This window comes from Mesocricetus auratus, unplaced genomic scaffold (genome assembly GCF_017639785.1).
Source record: "Mesocricetus auratus isolate SY011 unplaced genomic scaffold, BCM_Maur_2.0 Super-Scaffold_4256, whole genome shotgun sequence".
Classification (NCBI taxonomy): Eukaryota; Metazoa; Chordata; class Mammalia; order Rodentia; family Cricetidae; genus Mesocricetus; species Mesocricetus auratus.
In genome coordinates this window covers 50,026,005-50,046,134 of record NW_024429182.1, presented here as the reverse complement: position 1 = coordinate 50,046,134, position 20,130 = coordinate 50,026,005, and the positions used below count along the sequence as shown (strand labels likewise).

Below are 20,130 nucleotides of genomic sequence, written 5' to 3'. Positions count from 1 at the left end.
TGGAAATAGAGAACTCTTTTTTCACTTTCATTTTTCAGGCACATAACAAGACACAAAAAAACAGACTTTAGGATGTCTTTTACAGCCAGTTTCCGAAGCCAACTTAGATCACGTGATCTGTTGTTCACACTCTTCGGGAAAACCTATTGGACTTAGAACTCTCCAGGGGGAGTGGCAGTCGGTTACTCCTGTCTTCTGCGCCCACCGTGCGGACCCGCACAACTCTCTAGGCCTTAGATATCCAGCTGCCGAGTCTACTTAACGTATGACGTGGATTTATTAGTTCCTTTGGTTCCACACGTCCGGCCGTCTCGGCCCTGTCACGCGATGCGCACGTTAAAAGCATTCGCCGACCGCCGCTCCCTGTGCCTGGTAGAGTCGTGTGTTATCCTGAATCCGGCGCGCAAACAGCCTCGCAGGTCCCGGCGTCCACCGGCAAGCCCTGATGTCACGCTGACCTGCTGCCTCCGCTAACTTCGGAAAACCAGTTCTTCCTCCAGGTCACGTTCTCCTCCGTGGACACCGCTTTCTTCAGAGTGGCCATCACTACTTCCTTGGTTCTGACAGCTTCGTCCCTGCGCCGCGGGTCCCGTTCCGGAATCTCCTAAGGGCAAGAAGGTTGTGTGCAGCCCGGGCCGGAAGACACGGCCTCTCCCCCAACGCACGCCCACCCCGGGAAACCCGGATGTTTCTACCTGCAGCATTGCCTGCTTCTGTACTTCTCCTGGGACCACAAGAGCAAACAGAGTGCAGCCCACGCCAGCACCAGCGCCTAAAACTGCAACCGCGACCAGTGCTTTATGAAGCGTACCCATGGCCGACTACCAGCGAGGCGCCCTCCGCGTCCTCCCGCAGCCTAGAAGAGAGCCACGACGTCTCACCGCTCCCTAGGCGGGCTAGAGCGACTTGGGTACGGGGCGGAGCCGAAAAGCCATAGAGCAATTGCCGGGCTAGAGAGGTTCTGGTTCCTAGAAACGTTTAGACGCCTCAAGTCTTGAGAGCATTGATTTTTAAAAAACAACGAAAGCCGGCAAGTGGTGGCGCAGGCCTTTAATCCCAGCACTCCGGAGGCAGAGACAGACCAGATCTTTTGAGTTTGAGACCTACCTTGTCTATAGAGTGAGATCCAGGACAGCCAGGGATGCACAGAGAATCCTTGTTTCGAGAAAGGAGGAGAAAAAAAAAAAAAAAAAAAAAACAACCCTGCACTCCTAGCCGACTAGGAACTTCCTGTGTAGAAACTCGTTATGTAGACCTCTGGCCTCGAACTTACAAGGAAGCTGCCTGCTGCTACCGCCTCACCCAACATGAGATCCTGGAGCTTAATAACTGACGAAGGGACTTTGAGCATGTTAAGAAATGCTAGAGCTGGATGGAGCGATGGCTCTGCCGACCTGGGTTCAATACCCCGCACTCTCATAGAGGCTCACAACTCCAGTTCCACGGGGGCATCTGACACCCTCTACTGACCCCCGTGGGCATCAGACAGGCACTGTGGTGCACAGACACATGCAGGCAAAACATTCATACACATAAAATAGTGAAGAAAAAAAAAGTTAGAACTAAAGTTCATTGAGTGCACTGCACAGTAGCTGTGGACTTTTCAATTGCCAGTTTTTGCTGGGTGGTGATAGCACAGGACTTTAATTCCAGGGTGGATCTCTGAGTGCGAGGCCAGTCTGGTTTAAACAAGGCAACCTTGTCTCAAAAACCAAAATAGATGATAGATAAAGTAAAAAAAATTAATTAAAATAAAAAACCATTGCCAGTTTTCAACCCCTGAAGTTTCTGATCAATAGAGGACCATTCTTAGCGTTCTTAGTTTTTTTTTTTTTTTTTTTTTTTTTTGGTTTTCGAGACAGGGTTTCTCTGTATTGTTTTAGAGGCTGTCTTGGAACTCACTCTGTAGACCAGGCTGACCTCGAACTCACAGAGATCTGCCTGCCTCTGCCTCCCGAGTGCTGGGATTAAAGGCGTGGGCCACCAACGCCCAGCCCCGGTCTTAGTATTTTAAGTATATAATATAATGGCTGACACCTGAAATCTTCTTAGTACTGAAGGAACGTGAATCTGGAAGAGTCTGAGTTGGGAGCCAGTCAAAGCTTCGTTGGAAGACCTTACTTCAAAACAAAGTACAAAGAGGTTAGGACAAACAAAAATTGGAAGCCTCCAGGTGGTAGTGTACACCTTTAATCCCAGAATTTGGGTGGCAGAGACAGGTAGATCTCTGTAAATTTGAGGCCAGCCTGCTCAACTGAGTGAGTTCCAGGACAACCAGTGTTGTCTTTTTTTTTTTTTTTTTTTTTTTTTTAAAGAAATGGCTTCTAGGACTGACAAGATGTCTTAGTGGTTAAGAACACTAACTGCACAGCGCCCGGATAGCTCAGTCGGTAGAGCATCAGACTTTTAATCTGAGGGTCCAGGGTTCAAGTCCCTGTTCGGGCAGCTGGAAATTTTGCATGACTAGTCACAATTAAATGCTTGAGCCGGGCGTTGGTGGCGCATGCCTTTAATCCCTTTAATCCCAGCACTCGGGAGGCAGAGGCAGGCCGATCTCTGTGAGTTCGAGGCCAGCCTGGTCTACAGAGCGAGTTCCAGGACAGCCTCCCAAACAATACAGAGAAAAACCCTGTCTTGAAAAACCAAAAAAACGCCGGGCGTTGGTGGCGCACGCCTTTAATCCCAGCACTCGGGAGGCAGAGGCAGGCGGATCTCTGTGAGTTCGAGGCCAGCCTGGTCTACAAAGTGAGTTGCAGAACAGCATCCAAAGCCACAGAGAAACCCTGTCTCGAAAAACCAAAAAAAAAAAAAAAAAAAAAAGAAAAACCAAAAAAACAAAAACAAACAAACAAACAAAAACACAAAACTGTCTCGAGAACAGACCAAAAAAAAAAGAACACTGACACTGACTGCGTTTCTATAGGATCCTGATTCAATTCCCAGTATCCATATGGCAGCTCCCAACTATACAGTTCCAGGGCATCCAACACCTTCATGCAGACATGAATCTGGACAAAACACAAATGCACATAAAAATTTTTAAAAAGGGCTTCTAGGATTTCACTTTCTAGTCCTGATTGGCCTGGAACTTGCTGTGTAGATCATTCTAGCCTTGAGGTTTTACCTGCCTGTGCTTCTTTTTTTTTTTTTTCTGGTTTTACGAGACAGGGTTTTCTGTATTGTTTTGGAGGCTGTCGGTCCAGCCTGGCCTCAAACTCACAGAGATCCGCCTGCCTCTGCCTCCCGAGTGCTGGGGTTAAAGGCATGCACCACCACTGCTCAGGGTTCTTGGCAAGTTAGGAGAGATGGCTCAGTAGTTTAGAGCACTGACTGTTTTGATTTGATCCCCAGCCCCCGCATGGTGCCCCACAACATTCTATAACTCCTGTCTCAAAAGAGATTCAATACTCTCTTCAGGCCTCCATAGCAGAAGACATTCCTGCAGGCAAAACAGCCATACCTATAAAATACATACATTTAAGGTAAATAAATAAAAGGGTTCCTGAGAAGTAGCAAAGACCACATAACATTCATTAAATAATATACAAATAAGCCCACTTGAGAAAAACAGGAAATCCACTATCACAGCTTTTTATTTATAGGGCTTTAATCCAGTTGCCCTTGTCTCCTACCTTAACTGCCATCCCCAGTGTCTCAGGGAATAAACAGAATAAAGCTCCTGTCTCTCCTCTTTGGCTTCTCCCCTCCCTTGGAAGGTCCATAATCTCCCAGCTTGTCAGCGTTCTTTCCCCAGCAGTGATTAAGGGGCCCTCTCCAAAGAAGATTAAAGCCTAGTCTGTGTGGGACACTGTGCAGGGTACTTGACCTGGAATTCAGCCACTCTGCACTCTTATAGTCCCTATCATGGCTCTTGTGCCAGGGAATAGCAAGGATGGACCTTGGTCTGGAGATAGCCCAGACTCTTCATGGCATCCAGAAAGTCCTGGTTTCATGAATCCTCTCTCAAAGAGCAGACAAGAGATTGGCAGAAGTGAAGGTCATCAGGATGCTCGAGTGAGTACGACTGGTGTTGGGCCTGGCTCATTCTCAAATTGGGCCCAACATCCCTGCTGTACTTACATTTATGCAGGTGTCTCAAAAGCCCCACCTGCCCTCTATTGCGGCAGAGGCCTCAGAGGGGAATGACGAAGACCAGGAGGATAACCAGTGGCCACATGAGGAGTTGTTGCTACTCACTGATGGTGAAGAAGAGGAAGCAGAAGCCTTCTTCCAGGACCAAAATGAAGAGCCAGGTGAGGGTGATGGCTTATTCATTCATTGCCATCTAGACATTCTAGACCTACAGTAGGTGTCCTGGAATGTTAGAAATAGGTGTGGTATGGTGCAGTTTAGGGCTAAAGTGCATAATAGCAGGCACAGGACTCTGGGTTGCATACACACACACACCATGGTGTGGATTTTGTTTTTTTGTTTGTTTTTGTTTTTCGAGACAGGGTTTCTCTGTATTGCTTTGGAGGCTGTCCTGGAACTCACTCTGTAGACCAGGCTGGCCTCGAACTCACAGAGATCCACCTGCCTCTGCCTCCCGAGTGCTGGGATTAAAGGCGTGCGCCACCAATGCCTGGCGGAGCTCCACCCTTTCTATTTGCTTGACTTTTGCTTTCTTTTGCTCATACTGTTGAGATAGAACCCAGGGCCTTAAAGCATCTTCTAAAAATGTGTGTGTGTAGCTGGGTGGCACATTTCTTTAATTCCACCACTTTAAATGCAAAGGCAGAGCCGGGCGTTGGTGGAGCACGCCTTTAATCCCAGCACTCGGGAGGCAGAGGCAGGCAGATCTCTGTGAGTTCGGGGCCAGCCTGGTCTACAAGAGCGAGTTCCAGGACAGCCTCCAAAGCCACAGAGAAACCCTGTCTCGAAAAACCGAAAAAAAAAAAAAAAAAAAAGGCAAAGGCAGGTAGATCTCTCAGGCCAGCCTCTTCCACAGAGTTCCAGAACAGTCAGAACTACATATTGAGACCCTGTCTCACCAGGTGGTGATTGTGCAAGCCTTTAATTCCAGCATCCAGGAAGCAGAGGCAGGCTGATCTCAGTGATTTTGAGACTAGTCTATAGAAACAGTTCCTGAACAGCCAGTCTACACCAAGAAACCCAGTCTCAAAAACAAAACAAAATAAATAAGTACAGTGAAGGTGTATTTCAGATAGGGCATGCATATGTTCCTTCCACACTTGTGGAGGGTACCAGACAACCATGTGGGTCTTAGAGATTAAACTGTCACACTTGGCCTGCTTAGCCTTTTGCAGGCTAAGCCATCTCACCAGATCTCAAAACCAAGGTCTTTGCATGTTAAATAATTGATCTATCACTGAGCTCCACCCACAGCCATAATTTGTACTTTGTTTTGTTCTTTTGCTTTCTGGAGACAGGATTCATTGTTCAACTTGTTTGGCATGGGTCTTGCTATATTGTCTATTGGTAATCTGGACTTTTAATATTTTAAGATACTTATATGGTTAATTACTGGGGAGGGGAAGATGATATGATTACCCCATATCAAGCTATCTAGAGGTAATGAACATTTTTCAGATGGATGGCTGTATATTGTTATAACATTTCAGATGCTTTGTTTTTTGAGCATTACCCACCAGTCAGTGAGCTAAATATTTTTACCTTATGATTTTTCAGAACAACTCAATAGGGAGATAACTTCACTTTGTAAATGAGGAAACTAGGCTGGAGAGTTGGCTCAGTGGGTGGAGAATGCTTGCTCTGCAGTCATGAGAACTTGAATTCAGATTCCCACTATTCGTACAAATGCCAGCTGGGTATAGCAGTCCATCTGTAATCACAGTGCACTCTGAGGCTGAGAGCTCTGGAGCAAGCTGACTAGGCAAACAGGAAAGGTACCCTGACAATAAGGTGAAGAGCAATTGAGGAAGGTAACTGATGTTCATCGCTGGCCTCCAAACCTGCATTCACTCTTGAATACAGATACAGACAGGCCTGGATCTAATAGAAATCTGACCACTTCCAAGGCCCCAGTACTGGGATTAAAGGTAAAGTTCTGATCTCATACACAGAAAAATCAAGCTGGAGAATTGGCTGGGCAGTTCTTTTAAGAACTCCCTACTTTTTAGCACCCATGTGGTAGTTCCCAACCATATATAACTCTAGTTCTAGGGGATTGGATTTCCTCTTCTGACCTCATGCATATGCAAAATATCCATACACCCTAGAATAACAAATCTTTTAAAATATTTATCAGAGCTGACAATGGTAGCCAGACTGACTTGTTACATAGTTCCAGGCCAGTCAGGTCTACATCTAGAGGCCTTGTCTCAAAATTAACTGTTCTTTGAAAATATCATAGGCTAACTCTTCTCCCAGGTTGGGCTTGGATCCCACAGGACCCCACATCTCCTTTAAAAACATTTAACCCTGGACCTGACTGGGGGAATGAACAAGAGGATGACTCCTGGATTCCTGAGGACACAGAGGGCCAAGAAATTCCCAACCCCAGTTCTCTTTGGGACCCAACAAGGTCCTGCATTTATAGAACCCGATTTGTGGAATATTCCCATTTCCCACCTCCCAGTACCTTTGGGGGTAAGTATTGTTTTTTTCTCCACTTTTTGTTGTCATTTTCAAAGCCCTTTTGCCTGCCATTGCCCGTAGGACACAATTATACAGAGAAACCTTGTCTAGACTCTCTCATTCCCCAACCCCTCCCCCCAGAAAAAGTGAAGGCAGGAGGCAGGATTTTTGGCCATGGCCTCCTTGATAAAGCTGTTCCTGTCAGTCCCAACACAGCAACCCTAGGGGAGGCTTGAGACCTAACTGCTCACACCCAATACCCTCAGTGTAGTCTGAAGTTGGCCCTGGATTTTCCCGCAGGGAAACAGAAGGTGGGATCACTGCCCATTCATTGCTGGGAGTGAAGTCGATTTCAGAGTGTTACCCCACCCCAGGTTAGCTTTAGGATGGGCCTTTTACCATTGGGTTAAATACAGGTTCAAGATTCCCATGCCCAGGCAGTAGTGGCTCACGCCTCTAATCCCATCACTCGGAAGGCAGATCTCTGTGAATTCGAGACCAGCCTGGTCTATAAGAGCAAGACATAGGGCAGCCTCAAAAGCCAAAGACAAACCCTGTCTTGAAAAACAACAAAAAACAAAGATTCCCACGTCTTCAGGATCGCACCTTCTATGTCGATAAAGGCTTGGTGCACGCCCTCCACCATTGAGTCGACGATGAGTCGACATCTTGAAAGGCTGCCACCCTATGTCCCCACAAGATGACTAGAGGATTTTTAGCGAACTGTCGCGCAGACCCCCAGCTTGCGCTTTAAGTTCCGTGTCGCGGAAAAAAGGAAGCACACATGCAGAGCTTACAGTTCAGTCGACTTTATTGATTAAACAACAAAAGGTTAAGGAAACCACGTTACCTAAGACTCCCGAGGCTTTGTCCGCATACCTGGAATGAAAATAAAAAAGTTTGAGTGACGCACAGAGGGGACTGGTGCATCTGGTACAACTCTGCGCGGAGAGCGGTGTCCCGGCGTTTGAGGATAGAACCGGCGAACGGAAGGCCGCAGGCACCGAAGACATGACGCCGAGTGGGCCGGAGCCCTTTCCTTCTGCCTCCGTACATAACGGGGAGCGGGACCGCACGCCCGGTCCCCGCCAAGAAAAGGAGGGTCTACAAAGTCAGGCCCCAAAACCCCAAAAGCAGGAAGACCCCCCGCAAAGACAAGGAAGACAATGCCAACTCACGTGAAAATCACCTTCGAAAGACCACTAGGAGCGCGGACCTCCTTTATATAGGCCTGGAGCCTGCCCCCGAGCTGCGATTGGTCCGCGGGTACAAGGGGGCGGAACCCTTTGCGCATGGCGGAACCTGCGAGTCGAGCGGAAGTGCGACTCCGTGTCTGAGCCTCTTTGTGCAGCTATGGCACCACCGGGAGGAAAGATCAATCGTCCCCGGACGGTGACTGTGGGAGCTGTGTCTTTGCTTCTCAGAGCGTTTCCCTCTCCATAGACAGGATCAGTGGTGTCTGGGGTAGCCGGCTGCAGGGATCCCGGGTGGGCGGGCACGACCTTACTCTGATGCGCGTCTTTTTCTTCCTCAGGAGCTGAAGAAGAAGTTGTTCAAGCGCCGGAGAGTGCTGAGCAGGGATCGGCGACGGAAGCGCCAGGTGGTCGGGGCCGTTATAGACGAAGGGCTGACGACGAAACACCACCTCAAGAAGCGGGCGTGAGTACGGTACTGGCTCCCTCCGAGTGGTCATTTCTATCTCCTTCCTCCCCAGCTTCAGAGCAGTCCGATCTTTTCCCATTTTCTTGTTCTCTCTTCTCTCATGGTTAAAGTTGTCAGTTATGTTAGTTCCCAAACCACCAGCCTCTCACAATACCGTTGCTCACAGGGTTTTTTAAGTTTGGATTCTACTAAGGTAGACTGTCTGTTCTTCCACCCTTCAAAGGTTTTATATATATATATATATATATATATACATATATATATATTTTTTTTTCCTGAGTGCTGGAACTAAAGGCGTGCGCCACCACCACCCGGCTAAAGGTTACCCATATTAACTTAGATTTTTTTAAAATAAAAGTGCACACATAAATGAGACAATTAGTCTGATTTTCTCCAAAGTACACGTAGAATTTTGGATACAAATTCGAGTTCTGTGATAACTTCTGTGGCTTGGGTTGGTTCAGAATAACGTGGATATCTTTCTTCCTCTCTGTTCCTTTAGATCCAGTGCACGTGCCAACATCACGCTATCCGGGAAGAAGCGCAGGAAACTCCTGCAGCAGATCCGCTTTGCCCAGAAAGAAAAAGCATCCATGGAAGGTTTGTCTGAGGTTCCACAAGAGGGAGTCTGGATTTTACCTGGGTTCTTATAATGCTCCCTCTTTTCTTTCCCTTTGTTAAGTGGAAGCCTCTTCCAAGCAAACCAGGACTAGTGAGTCACAGCCCAAACGACAAAAGAAGATAAAAGCTCCCCAGGACGTAGATATGGAGGATCTTGGAGATGAGAGCTAAAGTCCCTCCCTCTTAGAAGATTCTCAAGGGCAGCCAGAAGGACTTGGAGGACTTTGGAGAAAATGCAACCACATTTCACTGTCCCAGACACCCATGACCATTGACCTCCCCTGGAGTTCCATATTGGGAGGAAAGAGGACACAGAAAAGGACCGCGGCGGGCCCTCTCTAGCAGTCAGCTCTTTGTAATAAAGTCCTAGATCTCTGACTAACGTGTCTCTAAGTGCAAGAATGGGAATGGGTCATAGAAACAGCCATTGAGAGAAGAATGGGAATGGGTCATAGAAACAGCCATTGAGAGAGATCCCAGACGCAGGATGCACAGTTTGCTTGAGCAAAGCAGTAAGAAACTAGGTCGTGCAGGGCATGGTGGCCCAGTCTTTAATCCCAGCACTTTGGAGGCAGAGACGGGCGGATCTCTGTTCTAGGCCATCTTGGTCTACATATGAGTTCCAGGGTTGCACAGTAAAGCCCTATGTCAAAAAGAAACTGGGTGGCTTCTTCAGTGGTCTCCCTCTTTCTAGATAAGAACACAACTTTCCATTTCTGAAAGATGGTTATTGTGTGGTAGGTGGGGAGGTAAGGATCTTGATAGTAGGTCTGATTCTGTACCTGTGTGGTCTGGGATTATAGTGAGGAACAATTTTTCTTGTTTATTGCTGGTGACGGTAGTGGTTCTGGGAGTCCAGCTCAGGGCCTCATTCATTCTAGACAACCATTGTGCTGTGTACAACCTGAGTGCCTGTATTTCTCTATCCGCACTCATGCTATAGGGAGTCAGTTCTGAGGACTTGGGGTTTTAAAGACAGGTTCTTCCTTGTATGATCCAGGCTTGTTTTCTTGTTTTAAATATGTGATCCTTCTGCTTCTGCCTTCACAGTGTTGGAACTGTGAGTGTGAAACATGCCCAGCCCCAGTTCCTAACTTACTTTTACCATTGAAAACACTAAGTAGGAAGAGAGAGGCTGATGTTAAGAGTGCTTGATACTAAGCCCAACAACCCGAGTTCCATCCCTGTTACCCTAACAGTGGAAGGAGAGCCAACTCTCCAAAGTTGTTCTCTGGCTTCCATGTTTGTGCATCGTGGAATGTCTCCCCATACACACAGTAAATTAACAACAAAGCAAAACCAAAAACTTGAAGCATTCCTCTAATTTTCCATTCCTTCTCAACGAAATATCAGTAACAGATTTATGTGTTTGCATCTTCTGCTTGTATGAATGTGTGTATAGCATGTACACTGTGAGTGCCTGGTATCTGCAAAGGCCAGAGAGGCTGTTGGATCCACTAGAACTGGAGTTACAAAATAGTTGTGAGCTGCCACATAAGTGCTTGGAACTGAACCTGAGTTTCTGAAACAGCAAGTGTTTTTTTTTTTTTTTTTTGGTTTTTCGAGACAGGGTTTCTCTGTGGCTTTGGAGGCTGTCCTGGAACTCGCTCTGTAGACCAGGCTGGCCTCGAACTCACAGAGATCCGCCTGCCTCTGCCTCCCGAGTGCTGGGATTAAAGGAGTGCTGGGATTAAAGGAGTTTGCCACTATCGCCCGGCTCCGGCTCAAGCATTTAATTGTGACTAGTCATGCAAAATTTCTAGCCGCCCAAACAGGGACTTGAACCCTGGACCCTCAGATTAAAAGTCTGATGCTCTACCGACTGAGCTATCCGGGCGCTCTGCAGTCAGTGTTCTTAACCACTGAGACATCTTGTCAGTCCTAGAAGCCATTTCTTTAAAACAAAAAAAGAAAGAGCCGGGCGTTGGTGGCACATGCCTTTAATCCCAGCACTGGAGAGGCAGAGGCAGGCGGATCTCTGAGTTCGAGGCCAGCCTGGTCTACAAGAACTAGTTCCAGGACAGCCTCCAAAGCCACAGAGAAACCCTGTCTCGAAAAACAAACAAATAAATAAATAAAAAGAAAGAAAGGAATGGATATATGATGATACCAAGCTTGCCTGACACTCTGATTTCAACCCTCAAACCCTAAGAGAAATAAAAATAAATCTCTTCTCTCTCCTGTCTACTTGGCTTTGAATTGATTTTTGTTTTTGTTTTTTCAAGACACAGTTTCTCTGTGTAACAACACTGGTTGTCCTGGAACTCACTCAGTTGAGCAGGCTGGCCTCAAATTTACAGAGATCTACCTGTCTCTGCCACCCAAGTTCTGGGATTAAAGGTGTACACCACCACCTGGAGGCTTCCAATTTTTGTTTGTCCTAACCAGTTTGTACTTTGTTTTGAAGTAAGGTCTTCCAATGAAGCTTTGACTGGCTCCCAACTCAGACTCTTCCAGATTCACGTTCCTTCAGTACTAAGAAGACTTCAGGTGTCAGCCATTATATTATATACTTAAAATACTAAGAACGGGGCTGGGCGTTGGTGGCCCACGCCTTTAATCCCAGCACTCGGGAGGCAGAGGCAGGCAGACCTCTGTGAGTTCGAGGACAGCCTCTAAAACAATACAGAGAAACCCTGTCTCGGAAAAACCAATAATAATAATAATAATAATAATAATAATAAGATTTATTTCATGGGTATGAATATTTTGCCTGCATGGATGTATGTGCACCATGTGCCCAAGGAGGCCAGAAGTGGGCATAAACTCTGAAACTGGAATTACAATAGGGAAATGCCATGCTGGGAATTGAACCCTAGTTCTTAACCACTGAGCCAACTCTCTACTCCCAAACAACTTGGATGGTGGTGGCACAACATGCCTTTAATCCCTCTACTGGGGAGGCAGAGGCAGGCCAGGCTGTTCTACAGAGCTACACAGAAATCCTGCCCCTCATAAAAAAAGTGAATGAATGGATAGATAAATATGTGTCATGCATCTCCCAACCACCTGTAACTCCAACTTCAGGGTGTCTGATGCTATTGTTTTGTTTTCCAAAGACTGTATAACAGCCTTTGCTGTCCTGGAATTCATTTTTTAGACCAGGTTGGCCTGGAACTCACAGAGATCCTCCTGCCTCTGCCTTCCAAGTGCTGGGTTTAAAGGTGTGTGCCACCAATGCCTGGCTGATCATCTTGTTTTTGTTTTGTTTTTTTGGTTTTTTCGAGACAGGGTTTCTCTGTATTGTTTTGGAGGCTATCCTGGAACTCACTCTGTAGACCAGGCTGGCCTCGAACTCAGAGATCAGCCTGCCTCTGCCTCCCGAGTACTGGGATTAAAGGCGTGCGCCACCAACGCCCGGCTGACCATCTTATTTTTATTACTTTTAAATTATATGTAAATAGCCAGGTGGTGGTGGTGCATGTCTTTAATTCCAGCACTGGGAGGCAGAGGCAGGAGGATCTCTGAGTTTGAGGCCAGCCTGGTCTACAGAGTGAGTTCCAGGACAAGCTCCAAAACTACACAGAGGAACTGTCTCAAAAAAACAATAATAATGACTCCATGTAAGTCTGAAGTCCAGCTTGGTGAGTCAATGTACTTGTTTTTTGTCCTGACTAACGTGTGTCCCTCTCTTCACTATACCAGACAGGGTTTCTTTGTAGTCCTGGCTGTCCTGGAAATGTCTCTGTAGACCAGGCTGGCCTTGAAGTCACAGGGATCTGCCTGCTTCTGCCTCCGGAGTGTTGGAATTAAAGGTGTGCACCACCTCCATGCTGTATTTATTGTTTTTGTGTAACAGGAGTGTAACTCTTGGGCAGTTACATCGCTAAAAAGCTGCACCCTGGCACTAGTGGCAATTCAAGAAAGCTGCACCATTCCAGTTAACTCTAGTCAGCTTTCACCTACACATCCCAGAACATCTCAAGACTACATGTAGCTGGGACTGTTAGGGTTGGGGTGTAGTGGGAATGGTGTCCAGGCTCTCAGGTGAGGGGCTGATTATCAGCACACATCTCCTGCAGGGGAGTATTGATAGGCTCTCCTGTGGGAAACCGTTCTGACTCATGACAGCAATTATACCAGTTCCACCACAATGTACCTACGTGACATGTGAGGAAACAGATCTATGAAAACTTTTGTTTTTTGAGATAGGGTTTCTCTGTAGCTTTTTTGTTTTGTTTTTGTTTTTGTTTTTGAGACAGGGTTTCTCTGTAGCTTTGGAGGCTTTCCTGGAACTCACTTTGTAGACCAGGCTGGCCTGGAATTCACAGAGATCCGCCTGCCTCTGCCTCCCGAGTGCTGGCATTAGAGGCGTGCACCACCAATGCCTGGCTAGAAAAACTTTTTAAAAAATGTTTTTTCTGGCCCGGGCGTTGGTGGCGCACGCCTTTAATCCCAGCACTCGGGAGGCAGAGGCAGGCGGATCTCTATGAGTTCGAGACCATCCTGGACTACCAAGCGAGTTCCAGGACAGCCTCCAAAGCCACAGAGAAACCCTGTCTCAAAAAACCAAAAAAAAAAAATGTTTTTTCTTTTTTAATATGTATAGGTGTTTTGACTACATGTATATATGTGCACTACTTTTGTGCCTGATGCTTCAGAGGTCAGAAGAGGGCAACCTGTAAGGGTTCGAGGCCAGCCTGGTCTACAAGAGCTAGTTCCAGGACAGCCTCCAAAACAATACAGAAAAACCGTGTCTCAAACCTCCCCCCCAAAAAAGAACTGTCTATAACTCCAACATCTCACACCCTCACAAGACATACATGCAGGCAAAACACCAATGCACTTAAAAAAGAACGGAAGAAAAAGAAAGAAAGAAAGAAAAGGAGAGGAAAGACAGGGGCTGGAGAGATGGCTCATTGATTAAGAGCAGTGGCTGTTCTTCCAGAGGATCCAGGTTTAGCACTTCATGGCAGCTCACAACTGTCTGCACCCCCACTTCAAGGGGGATCTGACACCTTCACACCAATGCACATAAAATAAAGTTAAATAGATTAAAAAAAAAGCTGGGCTTTGGTGGCACACGCCTTCAATCCCAACACTGGGAAAGCAGAGGCAGGCTGATCTCTGTGAGTTGGCCAGCCTGGTCTACATTACGAGTTCCAGGACAGCCTCCAAAACAATAATACAGAGAAACCCTGTCTCAAAAAACCAAAAAAAAAAAAAAAGCATTTTAGTTTGTGTGTTGTGGCACCCAACCTTTTTTTTTTTTTTTTTGGTTTTTCTTTTTCTTTTTCTTTTTTTGCTTTTACAAGACAGGGTTTCTCTGTATTGTTTTGGAGGTTGTTGGTCCAGCCTCGCCTCGAACTCACAGAGATCCACCTGCCTCTGCCTCCCGAGTGCTGGGATTAAAGGTGTGTGCCACCGACGCTTGGGTGTGGCACCCATCCTTAATCCTAGCACTCAGAAGGCAGGTGGATCTGAGTTTGAGGTCAGCCTGATCTACAAAATGAATTCCCTGACAGCCAGGGTCACACAGGGAAACCCTGTCTTGCAAAACATGAAAAAAAAAAAAAAAAAAGAAACAACAAAACAACTTTCCATGTCATTTCAAGTGACTTTTCAAGTGACTTATCATACTATGTAAGGCAGAGAAGTCATGCTCGTACAGTTGAGCAAGGAGGCTCCAGGCAGCTGGGCCACTTGTTTAGGGTTATATTGCCAACAATGGCAGATAAATCCAAACCCAAATGGACTCCTTTAGATGGTAAAATCTTCAAGGGCGAGAAGACGCATAATAAGCTAGGGTAGTGGTAAGCGTCTAGTCTCATATACTTTAGAGGCCGAGGAAGAAAGAGCAAAAAATTACAGAGCAGACTGGGCAGTTTTGCTCTAAAACAAAAGCCAAAGCTAGGTGTGGTGTAATGCCTGTAATCCTAGCACCTGGGAGAAATAGGCAGGAGGATCCGGCGTTTAAGTTCATGAGATCCTATCTTTACAAACTAACAAAAACAAGCAGAAAACAAAAAGAGAAACATGCTATATTATTAAATTATTTTGAAAAAAAATCTGAGAGACTGTCCTATCATGTAGTCCTGGCTGGTTTAGGTCTTGATTTGTAGACCAGGTTGGCCTCCAGCGCAGGGATTGCAGGGATTGTGTCAGAACGGTTTTCTAAAAGTTCATGAGTTGCACGTCTGCACTATTGCTGTTAGGAAAAATAATAAGGTTGCGCTTGAATGAAAGGTCCCTGGTGGCTTTCACGTGTCGAAGAAGCCCTTCGGCGGTGGGGGTAGGGTGGGGGAGAGGGTTGCGAGCCTGTGACGATGTGAGGCGGAACCAAAGTACTAGGGCTTCGGTCTTGGCCGGACTGATTTTCCTGAGAGGCGGGGTCGCTGGTTTCTGTAGCGTTTCCAGTCAGCGCGCATGCGTCGCCTGTGCTTCGCCGCTCCCGCCTCAGGCTCCGGGTAGGGCTCCGGGATGTCCGCGTTGTGCGACCCTCCCGGGGCCCCAGGGCCACCCGGGCCTGCCCCCGCCACCCACGGTCCCGCGCCTCTCAGGTAGTCAGAGCCCCTGGTATACCCCCCTCGTCGCGCGACCCCGCGCCGATGCCCAGCCTTCTCCACAGAAAGCCGGATCCTACCTTGAGAACTCGCGTCAGGGTTCTCAGAGATTCTGGTCGCGTCCTCCCGGAACTCAGGGACCGCCTCACTAAAAACTCTGGGCTGCAGTGCCGGTCCTGGCTTGCCCTTCCCTTGATTCTGCCTCTCCCGAGACCTCGATGGCTTCTTGCGCCGGCCTTGCTCTGCCAGCACTTGGGGACATCAAGACTCTTGAGAATCCAGCCTCCCTGCCCCTTTCGCCCCGAGGCGGCTCAGACTACATGGAGAGTGTCTTGGGAATCAAGTCTCGGAGCCTCAGTATTCGTGCTAGCCTTTCCTTCGCACACGTCCCCCATTTTGAGGTGCCTTTTTGTTTTGGAACCGGAGGGATGGCACAGAACCCTATTAGCACAGGGAATGCTGTTGTCTTTGACAGAAGAGACAGTAAGGGGGAAGGGGTTTTGCTCCCTCCCTCAGCTTAGCTTTCTGAACCTCTAAGACAGAGCTTGTCTATGTGGGGAGGGAAAGGATGGAAAGGCTTGCTCATCGGTCCCCTGTGGCACCCCCCCTTGATTCTTGGCACATTGAAGGTGGTTAATTGTTTGTCCGTGGTTGCGACTCTCTCATTTTTTGAGACAGGGTCTCTCCATGGAGAGATCTAGTTGTCCTGGAACTCATTATGTAGACTAGGTTGGCCTTGAACTCACAGAGATTTGTGTACCACCAAGTCTGGCCTAATTCTTGTACACTATGAGAAGGCACACAACTGGGAGGGAGAGCTTTTAGTAAAGGGTTTACAGTTTTCTAGCCAAAAAGAGACTTCAGGGTGCTTGTGCTATGAAGGTGGCTGGAAGATGTTAAAGCAGATATAGGACTCCAGAATATGTTTACTTTAGTCATCAAATCTTCATTGAGCAACTTCTGTATACCAGCGCCTCGAGAGAACAGGATTCCGTGGGCTTCGTTTTTTCATTGTTTTATTTATTTGTTTGTTTGTTTATTTATTTTTGAGGCAAGGTCTCACTTTGTAGCTCTGGCTGGTCTGGAACTTACTATGTAGACCAGGCTGGCCTCGAACTCACTTAGACCCACCTGCTTCTGCCTCTCAAGTGCTAGGATTAAAGGCATTTGCTACTTCTCTGGCAGGAATTCTGTGTTTTAAGAGCATAGAAGTGGTTTCTGGCCCTTTGGAACATCCAACCTGATTTCTTCCATTTCTTTACCTGTAAAATGGGATCATAATAGTCTAACTATATTGTAACCATATTGGTAAAGTACTTAAGAGTGGGGCTGGGGGTGTAGCTCTAGCCTGGAATGCCTAAAGTCCTGGGTTTGATACCTAGCACTGAAAAAGAAAACAAATCTGAATATTTGAAGGGTAATGTGCTATTGATACAGTTGTTGTTGCTGAAAGAAAAATAGCATTTATAGAATGACTAAGGTGGACCAGGAGTGAGTATGCTTTATAAATTCATATGAGGTACGTATTGCCCTAATATACATAAGACAAACCAAAGTTCTTGGAATGTGACTTTCCTAACATTTCCCAATGTTCTGAGTCGATTCTTTTGCTTCCTTATAGTGCCCAGGAGCTGTCCCAAGAAATCAAGGCTTTTCTGACAGGTGTAGACCCCATTCTGGGACACCAGCTCTCAGCTCGTGAGCATGCTCGATGTGGTCTTCTCCTGCTCCGTTCTTTGCCACCTGCTCGGGCTGCTGTACTGGACCACTTGAGAGGTGTTTTCGATGAGAGTGTCCGGGCCCACCTCGCTGCCCTAGAGGAAAGTCCTGTGGCTGGTCCACCTCACCTCCGTCCACCTCCACCCTCCCATGTCCCTGCTGGTGGACCTGGCTTAGAGGACGTGGTGCATGAAGTACAGCAGGTGCTGTGTGAGTTTATCCGGGCCAACCCAAAGGCCTGGGCACCTGTGATTAGTGCGTGGTCCATTGACCTCATGGGACAACTGAGTAGTACGTATTCAGGTCAGCATCAGCGTGTTCCCCATGCCACTGGCTCTCTCAATGAACTGTTGCAGCTGTGGATGGGCTGTAGGGCCACCCGCACATTAATGGACATCTATGTGCAGTGCCTCTCAGCTCTCATTGGTAGCTGCCCAGATGCCTGTGTGGATGCCTTGCTGGATACTTCTGTCCAGCATTCTCCACACTTTGATTGGGTGGTGGCCCATATTGGCTCTTCTTTTCCTGGCACCATCATCTCCCGAGTCCTCTCCTGTGGCCTTAAGGACTTCTGTGTCCATAGTGGGGCTGGAGGAGGAGCTGGTGCTTGTGGTGGAGGCTCTTCTCAAACCCAGTCTACAGACCCCTTCCCTGGATCTCCTGTCATCCCTGGGGAAAAACGGGTACCCAAGATAGCCTCAGTTGTAGGCATCCTAGGGCATCTGGCCTCTCGCCACGGAGACAGCATCCGACGGGAACTCCTGCGTATGTTTCATGATAGCTTGGCAGGGAGTACTGGGAGCCGCAATGGGGAACCCTCCCTTCAGGCCACAGTTCCCTTCCTACTGCAGCTGGCAGTCATGTCACCAGCTTTGCTAGGCACAGTCTCTGGAGAACTTGTAGACTGCCTCAAGCCCCCAGCAGTGCTAAGCCAGCTGCAGCAGCACCTGCAGGGGTTCCCCAGGGAGGAGCTGGACAACATGCTAAACCTGGCTGTGCATCTGGTGAGCCAGGCCTCTGGGGCTGGTGCCTACCGCCTGCTGCAGTTCCTAGTGGACACAGCTATGCCTGCTTCCGTCATCACCACCCAGGGCCTGGCTGTGCCAGATACTGTCAGAGAGGCCTGTGATCGGCTAATCCAGCTGCTATTGCTACATCTACAAAAACTGGTTCATCATCGGGGAGGGTCTCCTGGAGAAGGACTGCTGGGCCCACCCCCACCTCCTCGTCCAGTGCCCTTTCTTGATGCGTTAAGAAACCATGTTGGAGAGTTGTGTGGAGAGACATTACGGCTGGAACGGAAGCGCTTCCTCTGGCAGCACCAGCTCCTGGGCTTACTGTCTGTCTATACTCGACCTAGCTGTGGACCTGAGGCATTAGGTCATCTTCTGAGCAGAGCTCGAAGCCCTGAAGAGTTGAGTTTGGCAACCCAGCTGTACGCAGGGCTAGTGGTTAGTCTGTCTGGCCTCCTCCCCCTGGCCTTCCGAAGCTGCCTGGCTCGAGTGCATGCAGGGACTTTGCAGCCTCCCTTCACAGCACGGTTTCTGCGCAATTTGGCCTTGCTAGTGGGGTGGGAACAGCAGGGTGGTGAGGGCCCTTCAGTCTTGGGGGCCAGGTTTGGGGAGTCAGCCTCAGCCCATCTGTCGGATCTGACTCCTCTTCTGCTACATCCAGAGGAGGAAGTAGCCGAAGCTGCTGCCTCCCTCCTGGCAATATGTCCTTTTCCTTCAGAATCCCTGTCCCCTTCCCAACTTTTGGGATTAGTGAGAGCTGGGGTACACCGCTTCTTTGCTTCTCTAAGGCTCCATGGCCCTCCTGGCGTGGCCTCAGCCTCCCAGCTTCTTACCCGCCTTTCTCAGACTTCCCCAGCTGGGCTCAAGGCTGTCCTGCAGCTGCTAGTTGAGGGAGCCTTACATCGGGGCAACACAGAACTGTTTGGAGGGGAAATGGATGGGGACAATGAGACTCTCTCAGCTGTCTCAACCCCCTTGGCTTCTGCCTCTTTGTTGGACATTAACCGGAGGCATACTGCAGCTGTGCCAGGTCCTGGAGGGATCTGGTCGGTTTTCCATGCTGGAGTCATCGGCCGTGGCTTAAAGCCACCTAAGCTTGTTCAATCTCGAAACCATCAGGAAGTGATCTACAACACCCAGAGCCTCCTTAGTCTTCTAGTGCACTGCTGCAGTGCACCTGGGGGCAGCGAGGGTGAGGGCTGCTGGGGGGCTCCCACCCTGAGCCCAGAGGCAGCCAAAGCAGTTGCAGTGACCTTAGTGGAGAGCGTGTGTCCTGACGCAGCTGGTGCTGAGCTGGCCTGGCCCCCTGAGGATCATGCACGGGCCACTGTGGAGCGGGATCTCCGCATTGGTCGGCGCTTCCGGGAACAGCCCCTTCTGTTTGAGCTTTTGAAGCTGGTAGCAGCTGCTCCCCCAGCACTGTGCTACTGCTCCGTGCTGCTGCGGGGTCTGCTGGCTGCCCTCTTGAGCCACTGGGAAGCCTCGCGACACCCTGATACAGCTCACTCCCCCTGGCACCTGGAGGCATCCTGCACCCTGGTGGCTGTCATGGCTGAGGGAAGCCTCTTGCCACCAGCCCTGGGTAATATGCACGAGGTATTTAGCCAACTGGCACCTTTTGAAGTGCGTCTGTTGCTGCTTAGTGTCTGGGGTTTTCTACGGGAGCATGGGCCCTTGCCCCAGAAGTTCATCTTCCAGTCTGAGCGTGGCCGCTTCTTCCGGGACTTTTCCAGGGAGGGTGGAGGTGAAGGAGGATCCCATTTGGCTGTGCTGCACAGTGTCCTCCATCGCAACATTGATCGCCTGGGGCTCTTCTCTGGGCGTTTTCAGGCACCTTCACCGTCCACTCTGCTTCAGCAGGGGACTTGACCTTTTTTTCTGCTCCAGAAACCGAGGGAGGTTGAACAGTGAAAGAAGAGACTAAGGTGCTGCAGAAGGGTGAAGGTTTCTTAGTCCGTACTTAATGAGCGGTGTCACTTTTTTCAAACCCCACCATTTTTTCTAAATAAAATTTGCCGAGTTGAGACAAACAGTACAGTGTTTCTATATGCCTC

At 48.5% G+C, this 20,130-nt stretch overlaps 3 protein-coding genes and 3 non-coding genes across 8 annotated transcripts; 3 read left to right on the top strand and 3 right to left on the bottom strand.

The window, feature by feature from the left end:
• Positions 1–905, bottom strand: LOC121141172 (ubiquinol-cytochrome-c reductase complex assembly factor 3). The gene is made up of 2 exons (XM_040748019.1): positions 696–905; positions 1–604 (listed from the first exon to the last, which is right to left on the bottom strand). The coding sequence occupies exons 1-2, from the start codon at positions 813–815 to the stop codon at positions 449–451; spliced, it is 276 nt and encodes a 91-aa protein (XP_040603953.1). The 5' UTR covers positions 816–905; the 3' UTR covers positions 1–448.
• Positions 906–2,372: 1,467 nt separating this feature from the next.
• Trnak-uuu lies at positions 2,373–2,445 on the top strand. The gene has a single exon. It is a non-coding gene; the product is annotated as a tRNA-Lys (tRNA).
• Positions 2,446–3,348: 903 nt separating this feature from the next.
• Positions 3,349–9,219, top strand: Lbhd1 (LBH domain containing 1). 2 transcript variants are annotated; one of them, XM_040748014.1, is made up of 6 exons: positions 3,349–4,014; positions 4,091–4,253; positions 6,352–6,570; positions 8,093–8,226; positions 8,723–8,820; positions 8,903–9,219. In XM_040748014.1, the coding sequence occupies exons 1-6, from the start codon at positions 3,865–3,867 to the stop codon at positions 8,931–8,933; spliced, it is 795 nt and encodes a 264-aa protein (XP_040603948.1). In that variant the 5' UTR covers positions 3,349–3,864; the 3' UTR covers positions 8,934–9,219. The 2 variants fall into 2 exon arrangements, with proteins under 2 accessions (XP_040603948.1, XP_040603950.1); XM_040748016.1 differs by having other exon boundaries at positions 3,850–4,014; positions 8,093–8,217.
• Positions 7,512–7,660, bottom strand: LOC121135616. Its single transcript, XR_005872720.1, has one exon. It is a non-coding gene; the product is annotated as a small nucleolar RNA SNORA57 (small nucleolar RNA).
• A 1,386-nt stretch (positions 9,220–10,605) lies between the features above and the next one.
• Positions 10,606–10,678, bottom strand: Trnak-uuu. The gene has a single exon. It is a non-coding gene; the product is annotated as a tRNA-Lys (tRNA).
• A 4,506-nt stretch (positions 10,679–15,184) lies between these two features.
• Ints5 (integrator complex subunit 5) lies at positions 15,185–20,108 on the top strand. Of its 2 annotated transcripts, none has more exons than XM_005063863.4 (2): positions 15,185–15,341; positions 16,966–20,108. In XM_005063863.4, the coding sequence occupies exons 1-2, from the start codon at positions 15,262–15,264 to the stop codon at positions 19,943–19,945; spliced, it is 3,060 nt and encodes a 1,019-aa protein (XP_005063920.1). In that variant the 5' UTR covers positions 15,185–15,261; the 3' UTR covers positions 19,946–20,108. The 2 variants fall into 2 exon arrangements, with proteins under 2 accessions (XP_005063920.1, XP_021081750.1); XM_021226091.2 differs by lacking the exon at positions 15,185–15,341 and adding an exon at positions 16,428–16,863.
• The last annotated feature ends 22 nt before the right edge of the window (positions 20,109–20,130 follow it).